The sequence below is a fragment of the Bos mutus genome, chromosome 19 (assembly GCF_027580195.1).
Source record: "Bos mutus isolate GX-2022 chromosome 19, NWIPB_WYAK_1.1, whole genome shotgun sequence".
In the NCBI taxonomy this organism is placed as follows: Eukaryota; Metazoa; Chordata; class Mammalia; order Artiodactyla; family Bovidae; genus Bos; species Bos mutus.
The window spans coordinates 54,897,492-54,921,047 of record NC_091635.1 but is presented as its reverse complement, the minus strand read 5'-3'; the positions used below and the strand labels follow the sequence as shown (position 1 = coordinate 54,921,047).

At 39.6% G+C, this 23,556-nt stretch overlaps 1 protein-coding gene across 7 annotated transcripts in view; it reads left to right on the top strand.

Moving 5' to 3' along the window:
• ANKFN1 (ankyrin repeat and fibronectin type III domain containing 1) overlaps positions 1-23,556 on the top strand; it is a 444,226-nt gene that overhangs the window by 334,559 nt on the left and 86,111 nt on the right. For all 7 annotated transcript variants that reach the window (XM_070357280.1, XM_070357278.1, XM_070357282.1 and 4 more), the window contains 2 exons: positions 18,071-18,168; positions 21,286-21,376. In XM_070357280.1, coding sequence (XP_070213381.1) covers positions 18,071-18,168; positions 21,286-21,376 — 189 coding nt within the window. The remainder of the gene's footprint in view (positions 1-18,070; positions 18,169-21,285; positions 21,377-23,556) is intronic.

The window sequence follows — 23,556 nt, the reverse complement described above, 5'->3', positions numbered from 1 at the left end:
CCCCACTCATCCTGCCCCCAATCCCTCCCAGCATCAGAGTCTTTTCCAACGAGTCAACTCTTCTCATGAGCTGGCCAAAGTACTGGAGCTTCAGCTTTAGCATCATTCCTTCCAAAGAAATCCCAGGGCTGATCTCCTTCAGAATGGACTGGTTGGATCTCCTTCCCCTCCAAGGGACTCTCAAGAGTCTTCTCCAACACCACAGTTCAAAAGCATCAATTCTTTGGCGCTCAGCTTTCTTCACAGTCCAACTCTCACATCCATACATGACCACTGGAAAAACCATAGCCTTGACTAGACCGGCCTTTGTTGGCAAAGTAATGTCTCTGCTTTTGAATATGCTATCTAGGTTGGTCATAACTTTTCTTCCAAGGAGTAAGCATCTTTTAATTTCATGGCTGCAATCACCATCTGAGGTGATTTTGGAGCCCCCAAAATAAAGTCTGCCACTGTTTCCACTGTTTCCCCATCTATTTCCCATGAAGTGGTGGGACCAGATGCCATGATCTTTGTTTTCTGAATGTTGAGCTTTAAGCCAACTTTTTCAATCTCCTCTTTCACTTTCATCAAGAGGCTTTTTAGTTCCTCTTCACTTTCTGCCATAAGGGTGGTGTCATCTGCATATCTGAGGTTATTGATATTTCTCCCGGCAATCTTGATTCCAGCTTGTGCTTCTTTCAGCCCAGCATTTCTCATGATTTACTCTGCATAGAAGTTAAATAAGCAGGGTGACAATATACAGCCTTGACGTACTCCTTTTCCTATTTGGAACCAGTCTGTTGTTCCATGTCCAGTTCTAACTGTTACTTCCTGACCTGCATATAGGTTTCTCAAGAGGCAGGTCAGGTGGTCTGGTATTCCCATCTCCTTCAGAATTTTCCACAGTTTATTGTGATCAGAATATATATTCATAGCCATTGTCTTCACAGTGTTTTTAAGATGAAAAAGATAACTGCAATAATAGGTAATCACTATGCTACTATTAGGAGAAGGCAATGGCACCCCACTCCAGTACTCTTGCCTGGAAAATCCCATGGATGGAGGAGCCTGGTGGGCCGCAGTCCATGGGGTTGCTAAGAGTTGGACAAGACTCGGCGACTTCACTTTCACTTTTCACTTTCCTGCATTGGAGAAGGCAATGGCAACCCACTCCAGTGTTCTTGCCTGGAGAATCTCAGGGACGAGGGAGCCTTGTGGGCTGCCATCTATGGGGTTGCACAGAGTCGGACACAACTGAAGTGACTTAGCAGCAGCAGCAGCATGCTACTATTATATATCTGAGACATGTAACAGGGGTGTTAATTTTATCTTCAGATAAGAGAACATTTTCGTGCAAAAGTGACATTTACACTAGAAATGTAAGGGGAAAGGAAGGCACAATTACAAAAGTCAGAAAGGAAAAAACATTTCCAGCAAAATGAACAGTATGTGTGGAGAACAAGAAGCTTGACATGTTTGAGGATCTAAAAATCAGAACGTGAACTTGTGAGTGCACTGAAACTGAAGCTAGAAGATGGAGAAGGCCCATGTTACCCAGGGCCTTGCAGACCAGGACAAAGACAGAGGATATTATCACAGGCTCAAAAAGTGTTTATGTGAGTTTTGGGTTCACACAGACCTGGCTTTAATTCCTGGTTCTGCACTTGTTAAATTGGCAGAATTATTTTGGCCTATCTTGCAGGAATATTGTGAGGAAAAACATAGCAAAATTATCTGTGAAAGAACCTGGTCGATTTTCATTAAGTGTTAGTTTTCTTTTGCTGGAGCACAGAGCAAATGCAGAGAGTAGTGAAAAATAAGGCTCAGAAATTAGGTTAACCGCCCAGGAAAGAAGTTCTTGTTTTGTAGGTCAAGGGAGCAAAATGGACCTAGGAGAACTGTCCCTCACTCATGTATGTCCACATATAAGCCCATTCAATTTGACTCAAGTCAAACCCACTCAATTTGAGCCTGTACTCAATCATTCTATAAGAGTGGAGTGGGTGTCCAAAAATCAATTTGGCATGAGTCCTTTCCTTAGGTAGTTTAATGAGTTCAGGACAGTCCATGGAATTCTCCAGGCCAGAACACTAGAGTGGGTAGCCTTTCCCTTCTCCAGGGGATCTTCCCAATCCAGGGACTGAACCCAGGTCTCCTGTATTGCAGGCGGATTCTTTACCAGCTAAACCACCATGGAAGCCCGAGAAGAAAAATGGGATGTTAAAATTCGGTATAGTAGATTTACAATAGCTAAGATACGGAAGCAACTGTTCAGTGCCCACCAGTGGATGGATGGATGAATGAAGATGTGGGCCACACACACATACACACACCAGAATACTATTTAGCCACAAGAAAAGATGAAATCTTGCCATATGCAACAACACAATGGACCTTGAGAGCATTAGGCTGACTCAGAAGGAGAAAAATATTGTGTGATTTCATTCATATGTGGAAAATAAAAATTTTTAAACAACATAAATGAACAAAACAAACCAAATTAAAAACAAATGCATAGATATGGAGAAGAGAATAGTAGTTACCCAAACTAAAGGGAGGTAGGGAGAGAACCAAACAGGTAAAGGGTGTCAACTATATGGTGACAGATGAAAACTAAATTTTTAGTGGCAAGCACGGTGGAGTGTGTACAGAGGTAGAAACATAATGCTATACACACGAGACTTACAATGTTGAACACATGAGACTTATAATGTTGTAAACCAATGTTACCTCAATATTTTTTTTAATGGGTAGGAAAATTACCCCCCACCTCCAAAGCCAAATAGAATATTCTTCTCTGAATGAAAATTGTCATCTGGCAGAAAAGTTGGAATGCTTTTGCTTTCTTTTTAATTCCATGAGGACTCAACAGGATTCAGAAAACTGTGAATTGATCACATATCCTGGACCTTGTGTGTAAAAATCAGACAGCTGATCCTGCACTTTCCTACTTTGTATGCTTTAGAAAGTAAAACAGCTTGTCAGAGTCTCTCCCTGCAGACAAGAAGGGCATCACTCCACTGGAAACAAAACAAAAACAAAAATCTCAGCGTCTCAGGAAGCTCACAGAGCAGCTCTTACCCCATGGAACAGGTTTCAGATGCTGCCTATTCTCAGAGAAGTGACGGACAGCAGTCCCAGACTTCAGATCTCTAGTTGTCACTTGATTTTATGCCCCTGCTCTTCTCCACCTTTATCCATTGCACCATTTAAAAAGTTTACACTTCTCTAATTATCAAGAGAGTTTTTCTTAAAAAGCAGTCTAAAATAAGTGAAAATCTACTTAGACATCTTATAACTTGAGGGTCCTTAAAAAAGCTTTAAAAATAGTTATCATTGTTGTCATTGTTTCAGTTCAGTTCAGTCGCTCAGTCGTGTCTGACTCTGTGACCCCATGAATCGCAGCACGCCAGGCCTCCCTGTCCATCACCAACTCCTGGAGTTCACCCAAAAACATGTCCATTGAGTCGGTGATGCCATCCAGCCATCTCATCCTCTGTCGTCCCCTTCTCCTCCTACCCCCAATCCCTCCCAGCATCAGAGTCTTTTCCAATGAGTCAACTCTTTGCATGAGGTGGCCAAAGTACTGGAGTTTCAGCTTTAGCATCATTCCTTCTAAAGAAATCCCAGGGCTGATCTCCTTTAGAATGGACTGGTTGGATCTCCTTGCCGTCCAAGGGACTCTCAGGAGTCTTCTCCAACACCACAGTTCAAAAGCATCAATTCTTCAGCACTCAGCTTTCTTCACAGTCCAACTCTCACATCCATACATGACCACTGGAAAAACCATAGCCTTGACTAGACGGACCTTTGTTGGCAAAGTAATGTCTCTGCTTTTGAATATGCTATCTAGGTTGGTCATACCTTTCCTTCAAAGGAGTAAGAGTCTTTTAATTTCATGGCTGCAATCACCATCTGCAGTGATTTTGGAGCCCAAAAATATAGTCTGACACTGTTCCCACTGTTTCCCCATCTATTTGCCATGAAGTGATGGGACCAGAGGCCATGATCTTCGTTTTCTGAATGTTGAGTTTTAAGCCAACTTTTTCACTCTCCTCTTTCACTTTCATCAAGAGGCTTTTTAGTTCCTCTTCACTTTCTGCCATAAGGGTGCTGTCATCTGCATATCTGAGGTTATTGATATTTCTCCCGGCAATCTTGATTCCAGCTTGTGCCTCTTCCAGCCCGGCATTTCTCATGATGTACTCTGCATATAAGTTAAATAAGCAGGGTGACAATATACAGCCTTGATGTACTCCTTTTCCTATTGGCAACCAGTCTGTTGTTCCATGTCCAGTTCTAACTGTTGCTTCCTGACCTGCATATAGGTTTCTCAAGAGGCAGGTCAGGTGGTCTGGTATTCCCATCTCTTTCAGAATTTTCCACAGTTTATTGTGATCCACACAGTCAAAGGCTTTGGCATAGTCAATAAAGCAGAAATAGATGTTTTTCTGGAACTCTCTTGCCTTGTCGATGATCCAGCAGATGTTGGCAATTTGATCTCTGGTTCCTCTGCCCTTTCTAAAACCAGCTTGAACATCTGGAAGTTCATGGTTCACGTATTGTTGAAGCCTGGCTTGGAGAATTTTTGAGCATTCCTTTACTAGCGTGTGAGATGAGTGCAATTGTGTGGTAGTTTGAGCATTCTTTGGCATTGCCTTTCTTTGGGATTGGAATGAAAACTGACCTTTTTCAGTCCTGTAGCCAGTGCTGAGTTTTCCAAATTTGCTGGCATATTGAGTGCAGCACTTTCACAGCATCGTCTTTCAGGATTTGGAATAGCTCCACTGGGTTGTTTAGTCACTTGGTCGTGTCCATCTCTTGGCAACACTATGGACTATAGCCTACCAGGTTCCTCTGCCCATGGAATTTTCCAGGCAAGATTACTGAAGCAGGTTGCCAGTTCCTATTCCAGGGGATCTTCCTGACCCAGGGATCAAACACGGGTCCTGCATTGCTGGTGGAATCTTTACCACTGGGCCATGGGGAAAGCTCATAAAACTCAGTATTTAATTATAAAAATTAGTTTCATTCATGGAGAAAAAATTCAAACTTTATAAACTTGATGTAAAATGTTACTAGTTACTTCATATTTGAGACAAACAGATCAAACCAAAAAGCTCTCATTTTCATAATACCCCTTAAACAAATTATCACACACATTTGTACATATGGGTGCACTATCTTCTTAGAATATTTTTATAAGTAACGTAAAATCTGATTTGACAAATCATTCAATTGAAAAGTACTGTACTGATTTTATTATACAGTCTTGACTCAACAGTGGCTTTCTGCTTTACCCATACATACATAACATAAATTCCCAAATATTTGAGACAAATAATCTCAGATATTTGAGGAAAGCTGAAATTAATAAGGCTAATAAAATAACAAGTAACAAAGGCTTTCCTTAATCCTAGAGAATGAAGCAAAAAGAGAGATCTTGTAAGAAAAATTAGAAAAGGAGAAGAATTTGAAGTAAATTTGGCCGAGGACCCTTTTACATTGCTACTCCTTCAATTTGCACAAATTAAAGAATAAGAGAAACTAATAACTATTTCTCACGGGAAAAGGCTGCAAGGAAAGGAACGCAGTTGAGTAGTGATGCAGAAAATACAACAAAGAATATAAAAACTAATAGCTACGATAAACAAGAAATGATGTCACAACCATGCTGAAGTTGAGAAATGGCAGGGAATAATCAATGAATTAAAAAAGCAGTAATCTGCTGGGTGTTTTATATGGCAGTGTTCCAAAGAAAAAGGAAAAGTGAGAGGTTTGTAGGAATTAATGACCAATGTTTCCATTTTCAGGCCACAGTGTCTTAAAAGTGCCCATTCATAAAACCTAGATAATCATGAAATAAAATATTAATAATAATAATGTATAATAATAAAGTGTAATAAAGACTATAATAATAATGACCAATAATTACCAATATAAAGCCAATGACCCTGTTTAGGCATAGAGCTCTCACAGGCCATCAGAGGGAATAGGCTAGGATGTTTTGCCATACATACAGCCAACACTGAGGTTTCGGTTGGCCAGTCCATGACAATCAAGTCCACAGATGCCTGCCCTACAAGCTGCATGTTGTGCTGGTTTCTGGGCTAGTCCTGGCTTGGGCAAGCAGCACTGATGCAAGGAGTCTGAGCGCCTGTACAGACCAGTGCCTGGGTCTTGGCCACTGGACAGACCTCCCAAATGGTAATTCCTTAGGAAATGAACATTTCTCCCAGATTCCCTCACTGTGCCACTCCTGCCTCTTAAGAGGCTTACATACCTCATTTTCATCTTAGATAACAGAATGTTACCTAAGTTATCCTTGAGAAATCTACCCTCCAATGGACACTATACCCTGCTAGTCAGGATACATCCACACTCATACTTTTATCTGAGCAACCATCTAGGATTTATCCAGCGGTATGATGGTAAATGTTAAACAATCGGATCTCTGAGGAAAAAAAGCACACATACACACACCAGTATTTTAATAAATTTTACTGATAGGATATGTAGCACACAATTTTAAAATAATAATAATAAAATATACCATACACTTCCTTATAAATCCCTCACAGCCTATCCCCTTCATGGGTCACAGCCTTGTCCTAGCAAAGAGGCTTGTGTAACTCAATGAAGCTATGAGCTATACTGTGCAGGGCCACCCAAGACAGCCAGGTTATAGTGAAGAGTTCTAACAAAATGTGGTCCACTGGAGAAGGAAACGGCAACTTTTCACTCCAGTATTCTTGCCTAGAGAATCACATGGACAGTATAAAAAGGCAAAAAGATATGACACATGCAGATGAGCCCCTGAGGTCAGAAGGTGTTCAATAGGCTACTGGGGAAAAGTAGAGGGCAACTGCCAGCAGTTCTAGTAAGAATGAAGTGGCTGGGCCAAAGCAAGAATGATGCTTGGCTGTGGATGTGTCCGATGGTGAGTGAAGTCCGATACTGTAAAGAACAATACTACATAGGAACCTGCAATGCTAGGTCCATGAATCAAGGTAAATTGGTCATGGTCAGGCAGGAGAGGGCAAGACTGAACATCAACATCTTAGGAATCGGTGAACTAAAATGGACAGGAATGAGCTAATTTAGTTAAGCAGCCCATTATATCTACTACTGTGGGCAAGATTCCCTTAGAAGAAATGGAGTAGTCTTTATAGTCCACAAAAGAGGCTGAAATGCAGCACTTGGGTGCAATCTCAAAAATGACAGAAGAATCTCTGTTCATTTCCAAGGCAAACCTTTCAACATTGCAATAATCCAAGTCTATGCAACAGTTAGAACTGGACATGGAACAACAGACTGGTTTCAAATAGGAAAAGGAGTACGTCAAGGCTGTATATTGCCACCCTGCTTATTTAACTTCTATGCAGAGTACATCATGAGAAACGCTGGGCTGGAAGGAGCACAAGCTGGAATCAAGACTGCCAGGAGAAATATCAATAACTTCAGATATGCAGATGACACCACCCTTATGGCAGAAAGTGAAGAGGAACTAAAAAGCCTCTTGATGAAAGTGAAAGAGGAAAGTGAAAAAGTTGGCTTAAATCAACATTCAGAAAATGAAGATCATGGCATCTGGTTCCATCACTTCATGGGAAAAAGATGAGGAAACAGTGGGAACAGTGTCAGACTTTATTTTTGGGGGGGTCCAAAATCACTGCAGATGGTGACAGCAGCCATGAAACTAAAAGACACTTACTCCTTGGAAGGAAAGTTATGACCAACCTAGATAGCATACTGAAAAGCAGAGACATTACTTTGCCAACAAAGGTCCGTCTAGTCAAGGCTATGGTTTTTCCAGTGGTCATGTATGGATGTGAGAGTTGGACTATGAAGAAAGCTGAGCACCAAAGAATTGATGCTTTTGAACTGTGGTGTTGGAGAAGACTCTTGAGAGTTCCTTGGACTGCAAGGAGATCCAACCAGTCCATTCTGAATATCAGCCCTGGGATTTCTTTGGAAGGAATGATGCTAAAGCTGAAACTCCAGTACTTTGGCCACCTCATGCGAAGAGTTGACTCCTTGGAAAAGACTCTGATGCTGGGAGAGATTGAGGGCAGGAGGAGAAGGGGACGACACAGGATGAGATGGCTGGATGGCATCACTGACTCGATGGACTAAGCGAACTCCGGGAGTTGGTGATGGACAGGGAGGCCTGGCGTGCTGCGATTCATGGGGTCGCAAAGAGTTGGACACGACTGAGCGACTGAACTGAACTGAACTGAACTGATGCCCCAGTCACTGACGCTGAAAAAGAAGCTAAAGTTTACCTATTCTCTGAAGACCTACAACACTTTCTAGAACTAACACCAAAAAGAAAAGTGTCCTTTTCATCATAGGGGATTGGAATGCAAAAGTAGGAAGTCAAGAGATACCCAGAGTAACAGGCAAGTTTGGCCTTGGAGAGCAATCTGAAGCAGAGCAAAGGCTAACAGTTTGGTCAAGAGATCACTCTGGTCATAGAAAAAACCTCTCCCAACAACCCAAGAGATGACTCTACACACTGACGTCATCAGGTGGGCAATACTAAAATCAGATTGATTATGTTCTTTGCAGCCACAGATGAAGAAGCTCTAAAACAAGATCTGGAGCTGACTGTGACTCAGATCGTGAGCTCTTTATTGCAACATTCAAGCTTAAATTAAAGAAAGTAGGGAAAACCACTAGACCATTCAGGTACGACCTAAATCAAACCCCTTATGTTTATACACTGGAGGTGACAAATAGATTCAGGAGTTCAGCTCTGGTAGACAGAGTGCCTAAAGAACTATGGACAGAGGCTCATAACATTGTACAGGAGGCAGAGACCAAAACCATCTTAAAGAAAAAGAAATGCAAGAAGGCAAAGTGGTTGTCTGAGGAAGCTTTACAAATAGCTGAGAAAGAAAGGGAGACGTGAAAGGCAAAGGAGAAAGGGAAAGATACAGCCAACTGAATGCAGAGTTCCAGAGAATACAGAGAATAGCAAAAATAGATAAGAAAGCCTTAATTACAAAAATTAATTAATTAATTTTTTAAAAAAGAAAGTCTTCTTAAATGAAGACTGCAAAGAAACAGAGGAAAACAATAGAGTGGGAAAGACTAGAGATCTTTTCCAAAAAACTGGAAATATCAAGGGAATATTTCATCCAAGGATGGGCACAATAAAGGACAGAAACAGTAAGGACCTAACAGAAGCAGAAGAGATTAAGAAGAGGTGGCAAGAATACACAGAAGAACTATACAAAAAAGGTTTTTATGACCCAGCTAACCCAGATGGTGTGATCACTGACCTAGAGCCAGACACCCTGGAGTGAGAAGTCAAGCGGGCCTTAGGAAGCATTGAAAGCGAAAGTGAAAGTGAAAGCCGCTCAGCCGTGTCCGACTCTTTGTGACCCCATGGACTATACAGTCTATGGAATTCTCCAGACCAGGATACTGGAGGGGGTAGCCTTTCCCTTCTCCAGGGGATCTTCCCAACCCAGGGACTGAACCCAGGTCTCCCACATTGTGGGCAGATTCTTCACCAGCTGAGCCACAAGTGAAGCCTAAGAATATAGGAGTGGGTAGCTTATCCCTCCTCTAGTGGATCTTCCCTTCCCAGGAATCAAACTGGGGTCTCCTGCATTGCAGGTGGATTCTTTACCAACTGGGCTATCAGGAAAGTCCATTAGGAAGCATTACTTTGAACAAAATTAAAGGAGCTAATGGAATTCCACCTGAGCTATTTCAAATCCTAAAATACGATGTTGTTAAAGGGCTACACTCAATTCATCAACAAATTTGGAAAACTTAGCAGTGGCCACAGGACAGGAAAATGTCAGTTTTCATTCCAGTCTTAAAGAAGGGCAATGCCAAAGAATGTTCAAACTACCATACAATTGAACTCATTTCACATACTAACAAGGTTATACTCAAAATCCTTCAAGCTAGGCTTCAGCAGTATGTGAACCGAGAACTTCCAGATATACAAGCTGGGTTTTGAGAAGGTAGAGGAACCACCAGAGATCAAATTGCCAACATCCGTTGGATCATGGAGAAAACAAGGGAATTCCAGAAAAACATCTACTTCTGCTGCACTGACTATGCTAAAGCCTTTGTGTGGACTACAACAAAGTGGAAAATTCTTAAAGAGACCGGAATACCAGACCACTGTACCTGCCTCCCGAGAAACCTGTATGCAGATCAAGAAGCAACAATCAGAACTGGACATGAAACAATGGATTGGTTCAAAATTGGGAAAGGTGTATGACAAGGCTGTATATTGTCACCCTGTTTAATTAACTTCTATGCAGAGTACATCATCCCAGCTTTGATGAATCACAAGCTAGAATCAAGATTGCTCAGAGAAATATCAACAGCCTCAGATATGCAGATGGTACCACCCTGATGTCCGAAAGCAAAGAAGAACCTCCTGATGAGAGTGAAAGAGGAAAGTGAAAAAGCTTGCTAGAAACTCAACATTAAAAAAATATAGATCATGGCACCCAGTCCCATCATTTCATAGCAAATAGAAAGGGAAAACGTGGAAGCAGTGACAGATTTTATTTCCTTGGGCTCCAAAATCACTGCAGATGGTGATTGCAGTCTTGAAATTAAAAGATGCTTACACCTTGGAAGGAAAGCTACGACCAACCTAACAGCATATTCAAAAGCAGAGACATTACTTTGCCAACAAAGTTCCATAGAGTCAAGGCTCTGGTTTTTCCAGTGGTCATATACAGATGTGAGAGTTGTCCATAAGGACAAGCTGAATGCTGAAGAATTGATGCTTTCAAACTGTGGTCCTGGAGAAGACTCTTGAGAGTCCTTTGGGCTTCAGGGAGATCAAACCAATCAATTCTAAAGGAAATCAACCCTGAATATTCTTGGAAGAACTACCGCTAAAACTGAAGCTCCAGTACTTTGGCCACCGATGTAAAGAACCAACTCATTGGAAAAAACCTTGATGCTGGGAAAGAGTGAGGGCAGGAGGAGAATCAAGTAATAGTTCTGAGCACTGGAGGAATATTTCCTCAATTATTTTGTTTTACTCATAATATAACAGCCACAGAGACATTTAACTTTAATTTGAATTATTAACTCTCCATCACTTTCTTAAGTCTAGCCTAGTGGTCAGCAAATTTCTCTACAAAGGACCAGAGAGTAAACATATTAGGCTTTGTGAGCTACATGTGGTCTCTGTCCCATATTCTGTGTGTGTGTGTGTGTGTGTGTGTGTGTGTGTGTGTGTGAATGCATGCATTTACAGTCCTTTAAAAATGTAAAAGCCTGACCTCTGGCAAGATTTGGCTTTTAACTATAGTTTGCCAATACCTGGTTTAGACATTCCACAAAATAAAAAATCAAGCTTTGGTTTCATAGCATTTGCTGACTTCTATACTGCACATATTCCCACCACACCCAATTTGAAGCTACCAATGTGATGTCAGTAAACAGACTGGGGAGATAAGTGTAGTAGTACATCATTATATCCTATTTCTACCATACTGATAAAACATGTATCAATAATCTTAAGAGCATAACTAATAATAAAACGCAGTAAATTAGGAAGCCATGAGTTTTGATTATTTACTGTCTTTTTAACACAATTTATTTAACTATAAGTTTATACAATTTAATTTTTAATGATGGCTATGTTTAACTTCTAGCTGGAAAAATTCCTGAAATTTTAACAATCAGCTCTTGGAAGCCATATGGGTCAACTCCAGCACTCACTGGAATTATCTGATCTAAATATGGTTGGAACCAAGCTCTGACTTTCTCCTTCTGCCTCTCTATCTAAAATTTAACTTTAATTTAAAACACCTAAAACACCCTATCTATCTAAAACACCCTATCGTATCACCTAATCTTAGATATGACATAAGGAGATTTTGCACTTTGTAGTTTGTGATAAATCTGAGACCTTCCTAACTCTTAATTTAATGTTTTAGGAAAATCCAGTAGATGACTCTACTAAGGAAAGAGATCCTATAAATGAAAAGAAAAAAAAAGTGATTTCTATATGATCTGGGACTGGGGGCTTACTTATACTTCTAGTAACTCCAGTAGTAGAGATCATTTAGACTTTCTCATCCCCAAACTGCAGAAATTACTGAAGAAATTTTAAGAGGTGCTTAAAGGCACCTCTGGTTAAGAGACCAAAAAAGTACAAGAGGTGAAGCTGTTTGAATCTCACTGAAGACATTAAACTGATGGCAGCTGGGCCTCTGAAAGACTGGTGTTCCTTCAACAAACACTTCATGCCACGCTTGGAAAAAGAGAAAGAACTCTTAGTAGTAGTAAGACTCACAAAAATTATATATTTTATTTAGAAAGCAAAGAGGATTGAGAGAAAGTACGAATTCAGATGAGAGCCATAAGAGGAAAGCCGTTAGGAGATAAAGAAGCAAATAGATCAGATTGTGGAGCTGAGTTTTGTTGCTGACACATGTACTCTTTTGCAGTGTTACGCACTTGTCAAAACCCTGAACATTTAGAATCTCATCATGTCTGTATCTATAGGTAGTCTGTCATAGAGCAGGCGAAACTAAGACAGTACATAAGCTATACAAGTAGAGGCATATTATTTTTATGGATGGCAGAATCTCACAATAAAGAATTGAATATAGCCTTCCAATTCCAACTGTACTTTTAGTCTTCTAGAAGCAATAGGTGCAGGAAGGATTTACTAGTGTCTCCCCCCACCCCCCCAAAAAAAAGCCTTTTGCCCTTAATTTAAATCATTGTTTTTCTAGGGAAATTTAATTTGGGAAAAAAATGTTTTTCTAATTAACTGGAAGACTGTGTGCTATGCAAACAATAAAGATTCTTGTTTGAAAGTAATGCATGCCCCTGCTCCTCGAACTACCCAGGGAATTTAAAATAAAAAATGCAAGTGGCTCCAGTCTCGTATGTTGCCAGACCTAAACAGAATTCCCAGATTCAGAGTTTTCACGTCAGTTCCCAATTTAAAACTCACAAGTGTGGAGTGGGTTCATGCTTTAGCAAGACAGATCTTCTCATCTCTAGAAATGACTATATTTGATCTTTCTCCAGGTTTCTAGGCATATTCCTCTCTCCCTCTCTCTTCCTCTTGTGCTATGGTTGGCCTGAAAGGTTAGAAACTGCACAACTAGATGGATCAAGGGAAGATTTCATAATGCTCTGGTGCTGGGCTGGGCAGTCTAGCCAAATTCCATTCATTAGCTAAGGCACCGGGTGAGTGTGGCCAGTAAAAATGCTGTTTTGGTTCCATAGAAGCGCTGATAGGGAATAGGAAATAAACTTTAATTTTGGGGGTCCTCAGAGGCAGTATAGACAAGTGAACAGCCTGGGATGCTGGGAATCTTAAAGCCAGGAATTAATCTCCATCTCAACTACTTATTAAGCAGCTCAAGCAACTTCTGTTCTCTTTTGAGTGTAATTTTTTCTATTCTAACACTGTTTTCTTATTCTTTAAGTACCAGGGTCAGATTTCTGTCTATCTTAGTCTTCAAGCATTCCAAAGTCATGAATCAAGGGTTCAGTTCACCCAATATATACTGAGCCACCTATATTGTGCTAGGTGCTATGATAGATGCATGGTATTAATGGTATTAATGCAGCTTGGTTCAGGCTCTCAGAGAGCTCATAGACTAAAGAGGAGACAGATCTCTTAGATACAAAATAATAAAGCAAGTGCAATGTAACAATGTATTACAATTGCTATGGGGACTTTTCAAAAGGGCTTCCCTTGGAAAGCCAAGAAAAGCTGTGAAAAGGAAGGGTCCTGGAACCAGGGGTTTGAATGAAGTGGGTAGAAGATTTGGGGGAAGGCGAGCATACCAAAAGAGAAAACAGCATAAGCAATGGGCCTGAAGTCGAGTGGCTGGTGAGGCTCAAGCGGAAAGCTTGGTTAGGGCCTGGACAAGAGGATACCTTTTACAGTCTGCCCTGCTGATGTGTGAAGAGGGTGAAACAACTTCTCTAGACTTTGAGTCATGTGAGATTTGAGGGAGAAGCTGGACAACAGCAAGTTTTAGATTTTTTTTTTTTTAATCAATTGAAGAGAAACTAGACATTGCTGCAGTGTTACCTCTTTATGCCTTTCCTTCTACACAGTCCTCATCATCACACAGTAGAGCATGCCTCACTGAGGCTCCTGCAGACTCAGGATGGCCTCTTCATTTATAACACTGTTACAACTCCAGGGTTTGTTAATCCCTCAAGCCACACCATGAGGCATGAAATTGACCTGCATTTTGACTAAGTTCTCTGCTTGCATACCCTAAGGCTTCCAGTCATGCATTTTCTACCCTTCTCCCTGGGACATTTCTCCCTACATTATAGACTTCAAGTGACAAGGCCAAACCATTAGGAGCTCTTTTTCTTCTTAAGCTTTCAGCCTGTGGTTTACATAACTGTCATCAGGAAAATGGTGATGGTTCAGCTAGAACTCTCTCGCCCAGCTGACATTTCTAAAGCTTAGATAAAAGCGAAATATTTGTTAAAATAGCAAATCACATTTAAAATATTCATAGCTATTTGATATAAATACACTGATTCCCAGTTTGAGCCAGAGCCAAATGTTAAGAAATACTAACACCTAGGTTTTGTCTGGCACCTTTTTCACTAATGTTCAACTGCTGTGAGCTATTGCATGATTGAACCCTGCTTCTATTTCCCAGACCTAAGTAGAAACAGTTGCCCTAATCCTTATCTGAAAATTGTAAGTCTTATATAGTCTTAAACTTCATATACACAGGTCCAACTCTTCAGGGATTTAGAGCAGACTTATAAGTGATTTTTCTCATGGCTTTAATATTAAATCTTTAAACTACCTGCACATAACTTTCCAGAGAGACCTTACTAAGTTGCCTTCTTAGAACTCCCAATTGACTCTCAAAGTGATTCCTACTCACTCTATTTCCAGGAGTGAGCAGAATCACCTTTCTGTATGTCAAAAGAGCCCACCAACCCAAGGAAGTACAAAGAGGGAAAAAAAACTAGGTTTTTTCCCAGTCCATTCTAGGTTGTCCCAGAATGGACTGGCCATTCCAACGTGGAGAATTTTTTTCCTTTCACGTGAGTCTTCTCTTTCTCTAAATCCTTGCCCTGTTGAAATCTACACACATTATAAAACCAAATTAGACTTAAACGCTTAAACCTTTCTATTAACTCCTAAAGAGGACCATAACCTCCCTACAAAACTGCTTCTATTTGGGGTTTTTTTTGCGTGCTGTTTTTCAAGAAGCCAGGCCCTCTTTTCCATCTGAAACATGCTTTGTAGAACATATTTCAATAGAACATGACAGCACTTATTCAAAAATAAATTGTTGTTTCTTCAGAAATTGTAAAGACTGCATCTCTGAGAAACTTTTCATTAATCATTTCTCAAATAATCTGCTCTTGTTCCCACTAATCCTTAGCCCTTCTTTTGGATGTTACCCTGAATCCTCAGCCCAAAATCAGAAGCTCTTGATCCTCAGCCTTGGACTTGGGGCTTCACCACATCAGTTAACCATATATGTCTCAATGGCAACCAAAGATATTTTTGTTTCTAGAATTTTCCTATATTCTTTGTTCTTTATAAATGTTCTTGCACATGTGCTACTGATTTTCATTTTGTTTGTGATAATTCCCTCAGTGACTGCTCTTTTTTCTTTAGCTTAAAATAATATGCAACATTATTCTCTGAATACAAACTCTCTCTAATTTGACTTTAGGAAACTTGGCTTTTTCAAGAGCTAAGAGCTCCTAAGCATAATAAAACATTTGGGAAAAAATTATACATATATACACACACATATAAAACACATATATTAAAATACATCCATAGATATATTTTTAGAATATGTATTTATAATAAGGTATAGGCTGTGTTATAAGGTATAACACAAAACCTTAATCATTTGATTCTAATTAGACTTTATAATGTGCCTGAGAGCTTCAAAGGGCAAGAATTTGGAGAAAGAGAAGATTCACATGAGAAAAATATCTCTATGTTGGAAAACCAGTCTATTCTGAATTGTCTGTGTGTGAGCATGTGTACGTATGCAAATGCACACAATAAAACAAATATATATGTATTTGATTTGTGAAATAAATAAATACTAAATACTAAATAAATACTAAAGTAAGCATCTTCTATGCACCAAGAACACAGGTCCACGTGTGGATCTAGAGGGAAAAAATGACTAACACTTCTCTTATTCTTAAATTTCCCAACGTCTAACAAGAAAAAGAGACGCCTACAATAAAGCATAATTATGTGCATTAAACCTTATTTCTATACAAATAAAGTACTTTGGGAACACAGAAAAAAAGATGTATTTAATTAATTATTCCTGAGGAATTTAGAGGGTTAGTAGGGTTTTGACAAGCAAAGTTGGAAGATGAACACAAGGCAGAGGCATAAAAACATGCAGAATAACAGCCAGGCAACAGAGATTTATAAAGCAAGGACTTTGCTTTGGGAAAGGGCAGAACAGAAGCATAGTACAATAAGGTTGAGACTAGACTGTGAAGGTCCTTGAATGCCTTGTTAAGATTACATCTCACTTTGAAATCAACTAGACACCGAGAAAAGATTTTAGGCAGAGAAACTAAATAATTTGATCTATATTTTAAAACTATAATGCAGGTTATAATAAGAAGATTGTATATAAGGATATGGATATGAACAGAAAAATCAATTAGGAGAGTTTATTAATTAGGCCTAAAAAAAAATCAATTGCAGAGTTGATGCTCATGATTATGAGAGTCTGCTCTAGAATAGCTTCAGTGAGGGAAGAGAGGGAAATTTATGGGAGGCATTTAAAAATAGAATTTACTGGGTATAGTAATCAACCGGTTGTGAGGAACTGGAGAAAAAGAGGAGGAAAGGATGCACCGAGTTTTAGGTTGGTAGACTAGATGTGTGGCAAAGTCACGAGTGGGAATTAAGAAAAAGAGAAGAGAAACATTCCTATAAGAAAAAGTACTTAGTGGAATACTTCCACTAGCAGAGGAATTGTCTGAGTCTGGGGGAGCAGCAGGATTTAGACGCTTTGGCTTAATTTTGAAGTATTTAAGTGTCATAGAGAATATAATTTAAATCTTAAGGTTTATAGCTTGTCATCATGAGGTTTAGAAATATGCAGGCCTTGTCTTCCATGTGACTTAAGCTCACGCTTCATTTAGGGTTGCCTCAAATCCTGCCATGTGTAAACGGTCACTTAAGACGCTTTTTACTGATGATGTACAATGTCTCTCTCCTGACCATGGGTTTTTCCAACGAGTGGAAAATGTTAGGAAAGAGCATGTCTCACAGTAAAATGGGGTGTTACAATTTGAGTGTTAGGTTTAACTGTGAATGAACATCCGCTCTGGAGATGTCAGGTGTGTGGAGAGCACTGAAGAGGTCAGCCACAAATCCCAAATTCTCCAGCTGAAAAGAAACCAATGAAAAATCCTGGAAGACACTCTCATGGAGGAGAAGCAAAGCCAGAGGAGTAGAGCATAAGACACTAAAAAAATGAGAATTATTCTAGAAGGAGGAGTCAAATTATGCAGGAGGGCATGAAAGGAGGCTTCCTTATTTGTGAGAATACCCCTGGGATCTTCTAACATGTAATAAATAACTTATCTTCTATATACAACAAACTTGTATATAATATGCCTTAGCATGTGTGTGTCTATACACATAAATACATACCCGGTGGTGCTGGGGTAAAGAACCTGCCTGTCACTGCAGGAGACTTAAGAGATGCAGGTTCCATCCCTGGGTCAGGAAGATCCCCTGGATAAGGGCATGGCAATCCACTCCTGTATTCTTGCCTAGAGAATCCCATGAACAGAAGAGCCTGGCCAGTGACAGTCCATGGGGTCACAAAGAGTCATACACGACTGAAATGACTTAGCGCACACAATCACTATTGAGTGAGTGAGTGCTTTTTTCCTGCTTTTGTTTTAAAAAATAATGGTGGACGTGGAAACTGCCTTACCCTGAGAACTGTTAGATTGCCAATATAGGGGAAAGATGATAAACTTCACTGTTTTTGAGAGAGATTCTTGATAGATAACTCTTCTTCCTTTTTCTTTCCCTATTTTTCTCTCTCCCTCTCTTTCCCCCCACCCTCCCGTTTCCATCCAGTGGAATGGAGCATGTCTAAAGACTTTTGTCCTCTGGCTGGAGAAATCATCATGGAAAACCTGCAGATCCTGAAATACACAATCACAGGACTTACAACGGTAAACGCCATGTCCTCCCGTCACACTCCCTGCTCCCCTGCCCCTGATGTCTGTGCTGGGATATTCGTAGCAAATGCCTACTTTGGAAGCAACAGCCAATGCCCATTCCTCTGGCAACAACTGCCACTCATTAAGCATGATATGTCTGGTATCCATAATCTGAACCCCACAAAGGAGAGAGCAGACAGCATGAACCACTTTGTAAGCTGCCATGTTCTACAGAGATCAGAAAAAGACTGGCCTCATGCAAGCCTTGAAAGCTGCTGCTTTCTGGATCACAGTTTAATCTCGGGGCTGGGGGGAGGGATCAAAGGCTCTCAGAGATCCAATTTTGACTCCCTGTCTGATGGTAAAAATAACAGCCTCAACTAACCCTCACCCCGACAGCCTCGGTTGAGATCAGTCATCAACTGGAGTCACACAATTTCCTGAGAGAAATCCTTTCCCCTGATTACCAAAAAAAAAAAAAAAGTGTGTCTAAATCTGCTTTCACAAAAAAAGAAATTATATATGGTGGCCCTACACTTCTCAGTAACTTGAACCAATTTAAACTGTGAATGAAAAACTGGAACAAACTGTGCTTATTTGTTTAACCAATCTAAATGTTAATTATTTATAGAACTACAAACTATATGAGCATATGAAATGCAGTATATAAAAAACACCTAACAACTCAGTTCAGACTGGAACAAACCCTATATTTCCTCAAACAATTAATGCAACTAAACTGGATCATCAATTTTGTTTTAACTAAAAAAGGTTTCAGGTAAACTTGAACCTGTATTAGTTTCTATCCAACTCAAATAATTAATATCTTAGGACCTTCAAATGTGAGAGGAAGAGGGAGAATTTTCTTGTTTTTCTAAAAGGCTAAAACAGTTATCTGTAAAGCATAATCCTGAAGCCCAGAATTAAAAAGCTGTGTTAGGTTGCACTTCTTCAAGTTTGAACCAGCTTATTCTAAGAGAATTCTTGGTGGTTGGGTCATCATCACAGAATCTTAACTTTTCATCTTACTTACACGTCTACACCAGGGGCCAAAACTATGGATTAGCAGAACAAACAAACCCCTGAGTGGGTGGCCCCCAGAGATGCTATCGGCATCTGATTCCCAACACTACAGCTCACACGATGGAAGAGGGCCAGAGAGAACCCAAGGGAATTTCCACTGCTTAAAAGAAAAAGTGATATGGTGATAAAAATGGAAAACTCTCCACAGAGGATTCTCTAATATTTGAACTAATTTTTATAGGGATTAAGTTTTTCCACTTGGCCGTCCAATGAGAGTAATGCAGACACTATCCTAATCACATAAAAGCCTAGAAGCAGATTTACACTTCTACAGAATCTCCATAACGCTGAGGTACATAGAGACCCACTTTTAATGTTATAAAAATTAAGTTTATAATAGGTAAGGCCACTGTTATTAACTCCCTAGCAAAGGCTCTACAAAGATTGCTATTTTTTTTTTTAACTTCAAACACTATTTTACAGATTTTTACAAGCAACGTTTTAACAAGTGTTGACTTCTGAAATACCCTTTTGGGGGAAAAAAAATATTCCTCAAAGCGAAAACATAAAACCATACAAAACATTTTAAAATACTATAATCAAACGAAAAACAACTTGATTCTTTTTTAAAAATTGAAGCATATGAGACCTCCCTGGTGGTCCAGTGGTTAAGACTCCACGCTGCCACTGCAGCGGCACAGGGAACAGGTTGGATCCTGACGGGAACTAAGATCCCACACGCCAGGGGCATGGCCAAAAATAAATAAATACAGAGAAGTCCAGTTTATTTACAATGTTATATTAGTTTCAGGTGTAGAATGTCGTGATCCAATATTTTTATAGATCATACGTCATTTAAAGTTATGAAATATTGGCTGTATTCCCTGTGTTGTACATTACATACTTGCTGTATCGTCTTAATTTTTTACCTAGTGGTTTGTACCTTTTAATTCTCTTCTCCTTTCTCTCTCCTCCCTACTTCTCTCTTCCTACTGGTAACCACTGATTGTTCTCTGTATCTGTGAGTCTGTTTCCTTTCTGTTATATTTACTAGTTTGTTTTATTTTTTAGACTCTACATATAAGTGATATCATACAGTATTTATCTTTTTCTGGTTTATTTCACTAAGAATAATATCCTCTGGGCCCATCCATGTTGTTGCAAATGGTAAAACTTCACTCTATGGCTGAGTCCATTGTTGTGTGTGTGTGTGTGTGTGTGTGTATGTGTGTATCACATCTTCTTTATCCATTCATATGCCGATGGACACAGATTGCTTCCATACCTTGCTTATTGTAAATAATGCAGCTATGAACATTCAGATGAATATATCTTTTGAAATCAGTGTTTTGCTTTCTTTAGATAAATATCTGGATGTGGAATTGCTGGATCATATTGAAGTTCTTTTTCTTTTTTTTTTGAGGAACCTCCATACAGCCACAACTCCTTAATTCTTGATATCTTAAGACATTAAAGATATAAACTATTGTTTTAATAATGGTTTTTAAAAGGAAGTAACATCAAATATTTAATTAAAAAATAATTGAGTAAAGAATATTTATTACAGTATTATTTATTGTATCGTAAAATGTGGAAACGATCTGTCCACCGATGATTGGTTAAATAAATACATGTGTTTAACCAAAGTGGAGTACTATGCAACCACTGAAAGAATGGAGCAGATCTTTAATTATTAATCTGAAAATGTGTTCATTACAACTTGTCAATTTTATAAAGCAAGATGATCAGTTAGAAAAAGGTGATAGCATATGCCACTAGGGAGGAGAAAAAAAGGAAAAACAGATAAAGGGTGAGAAATTGCAGGTTTTGGTAAACCATATAGGACTATGACTTAAAAATCGGTGTATAATATTTGGGGGGAGGTCAGGAAAAGCAACTATGATATTCCAATTTTGGAAAAAAGAAAGCACAAAGAAATTAAGAGGGCACCCCAAACACATTTATTATCATGTAAAACCATAGTAGTCAAGAAAAGCTAGAAAGTTAAAGTGTGGGTCATGGGATGAATGAGTTCATCAGACACAGAGTAAAACGGACTGAATAAAACTCCCAGTGCATCATTCTCTCTGTTTCAATACTTTGCAGGGCCAACAGTATTTTGTCCAAGTGTCGGCTTATAACATGAAAGGATGGGGACCTGCTCAGACCACGACGCCAGCATGTGCCTCTCCTTCTAGTAGGTGGTGGCTGTGAATTCTCTCAAGCCTGGCCAGGCTCCAACTCCAATTCCATCCTCGGAATGCCACTGCCATTCCCTCTCCCCACTGCTTCGGACTAACAAGACCTCCTCAGAGTAGCATCTGGCCACGTAATGAATGAGTCCTCTGCAGAAATGTTTCCCTGGGAGGCAACTCAGTGGAATGAAAGAAGGGGGAATTTGGAACCAGCAAAATTGAATTTGATACCCATTATACATTTTATTAGCTGCATGGCCTTAAAAATTTCCTTAAACTCTCTGGGTCTCAATTCAACATCTGTAGAATGGGTCGGATCATACCCTTCACGGGGCTTTTGTGGGGAGGTACTGAAATGTCATACCAGGACCGGCTGGCCCCGAGTACATGCAATCCACTTTAGCTCTCACCTCCCCTCCCTCACCAAAAATCTAGCAAATCTTACTTACATTCCATCAGAAGGAAAGCTTTCTTATTAACAGGCACCCTGCTACACTCTGCCAAAAACAAAGTCTGTAATATTTGTAATGGTGGCGGAGAAACCCAGTAAAGCCCCTTAGTTTAAAATTAATAATTTATGTGTGGTATATTTGGTAATTCTCTATTAACCAGAAAATTTAATAAGAAGAAATATCTCCAGACATACCACAATATGATAGATTTTTCTGTATAATAAATCTATTGCTCTGAATTATATTTTAATTTAAAAAGAAATCTTCATAATGTGATCATTTTAAATGGTATCACATGTTCTTGTGAAAGTGCAAACTGCTCCATCCTTTGTGGAAAACAATGTTTATATTATATCAACTGCTATAAGAACATTCATTTCTTTCTATCCCATAATTATACATCTAAGAATATAACCGAAAGAAACAGATGCAGACACACAACCATAAACAAACATGGGCACTGCAGCAATATATTGATATAGTGAAATATCATGTGTGATGGGGAGAACAAATTCCAATATCAACTTCATGGTTAAATAAAACGATGTATAGGGATCCACACTATAGAGCAATATGCAACCGTTAAAAATGGTGTTTTTAAAAAACCAACATTGTATAGAAGACATTCGTATAGTATAAGTTTTATATAAACAAATTTCACAGTTTTTTCTCATTTAAACTGTGAGTCTGACCACAATCAGGTAGGCGTGTCCGCATATAATTATTAAAATTTAACAGTGGATATTTAGGCTACAAGATTATAGGCTCTTTGGTTTCCTTTTTATACATTTATGCATTTTTCAAGTATTCTAATAGTGCTTACCTGGGAGAAACCATGAACCAGGTGGTACATTATGAGCTCTCAGAGTCGGTATGTCACTCAACCCCAACAGCAGTTGCTGTTCCCATCTGGTGGACAAACATCACCATTATCCTCTGCGTCACTACCAACACCAGCGCTGACATTTCTAAAGCTGCTCATACGCTGCATGTTGACCTAAGAATTTTATACTGATTAAGTCAATCTTCATAACAAACCTATTGAGGTGATTTTTACTATTTTACTGATGAGGGAACTATTAATGTTGATGTACATAACACACACACATATAGCCCAACAACACAAAATTTTTAGCAAGCACTGAAGCCAAGTCTAAACCCTGTGTCCCTTGCTCTTAACCACCATGCTCTCCTCCTCCTCTACTAATAAGGAAATTAGGATTGAGAGAAGATGTTGCCTTGCCCAGGATCACAACTTTGGTACATGGCTGAGCCAGGATTAAGTCGCAACTAGTCAAGACTCTGTGCAGTAACTAGCGCCCTGCTATCAGGCAGACAATCAGACTAAAAGCCAGCCAGCCGATACCAACTCCTGCCTGCGGTGGATTATTGCTGTTGTTGTTCAGTCGCTCAGTCGTGTCTGACTATTTATGACCCCATAGACTGCAGCACGCCAGGCTTCCCTGTCCTTCACTGTCTCCTGGAGTTTGCTCAAATTCGTGTCCATTGAGTCAAAGATGCCATCCAATCATCTCATCCTTGTCGTCCCTTCTCCTCCTGCATTCAACCTTTCTCAGCAGCAGGGTCTTTTCCAGTGAGTTGGCTGTTCACATCAGGTGACCAAATTATTGGAGCTTCAGCTTCAGCATCAGTCCTTCCAATGAATATTCGGGGTTGATTTTCTTTAGGATTCACTGGTTTGATCTCCTTTTTGGCCAAGGGACTCTTAG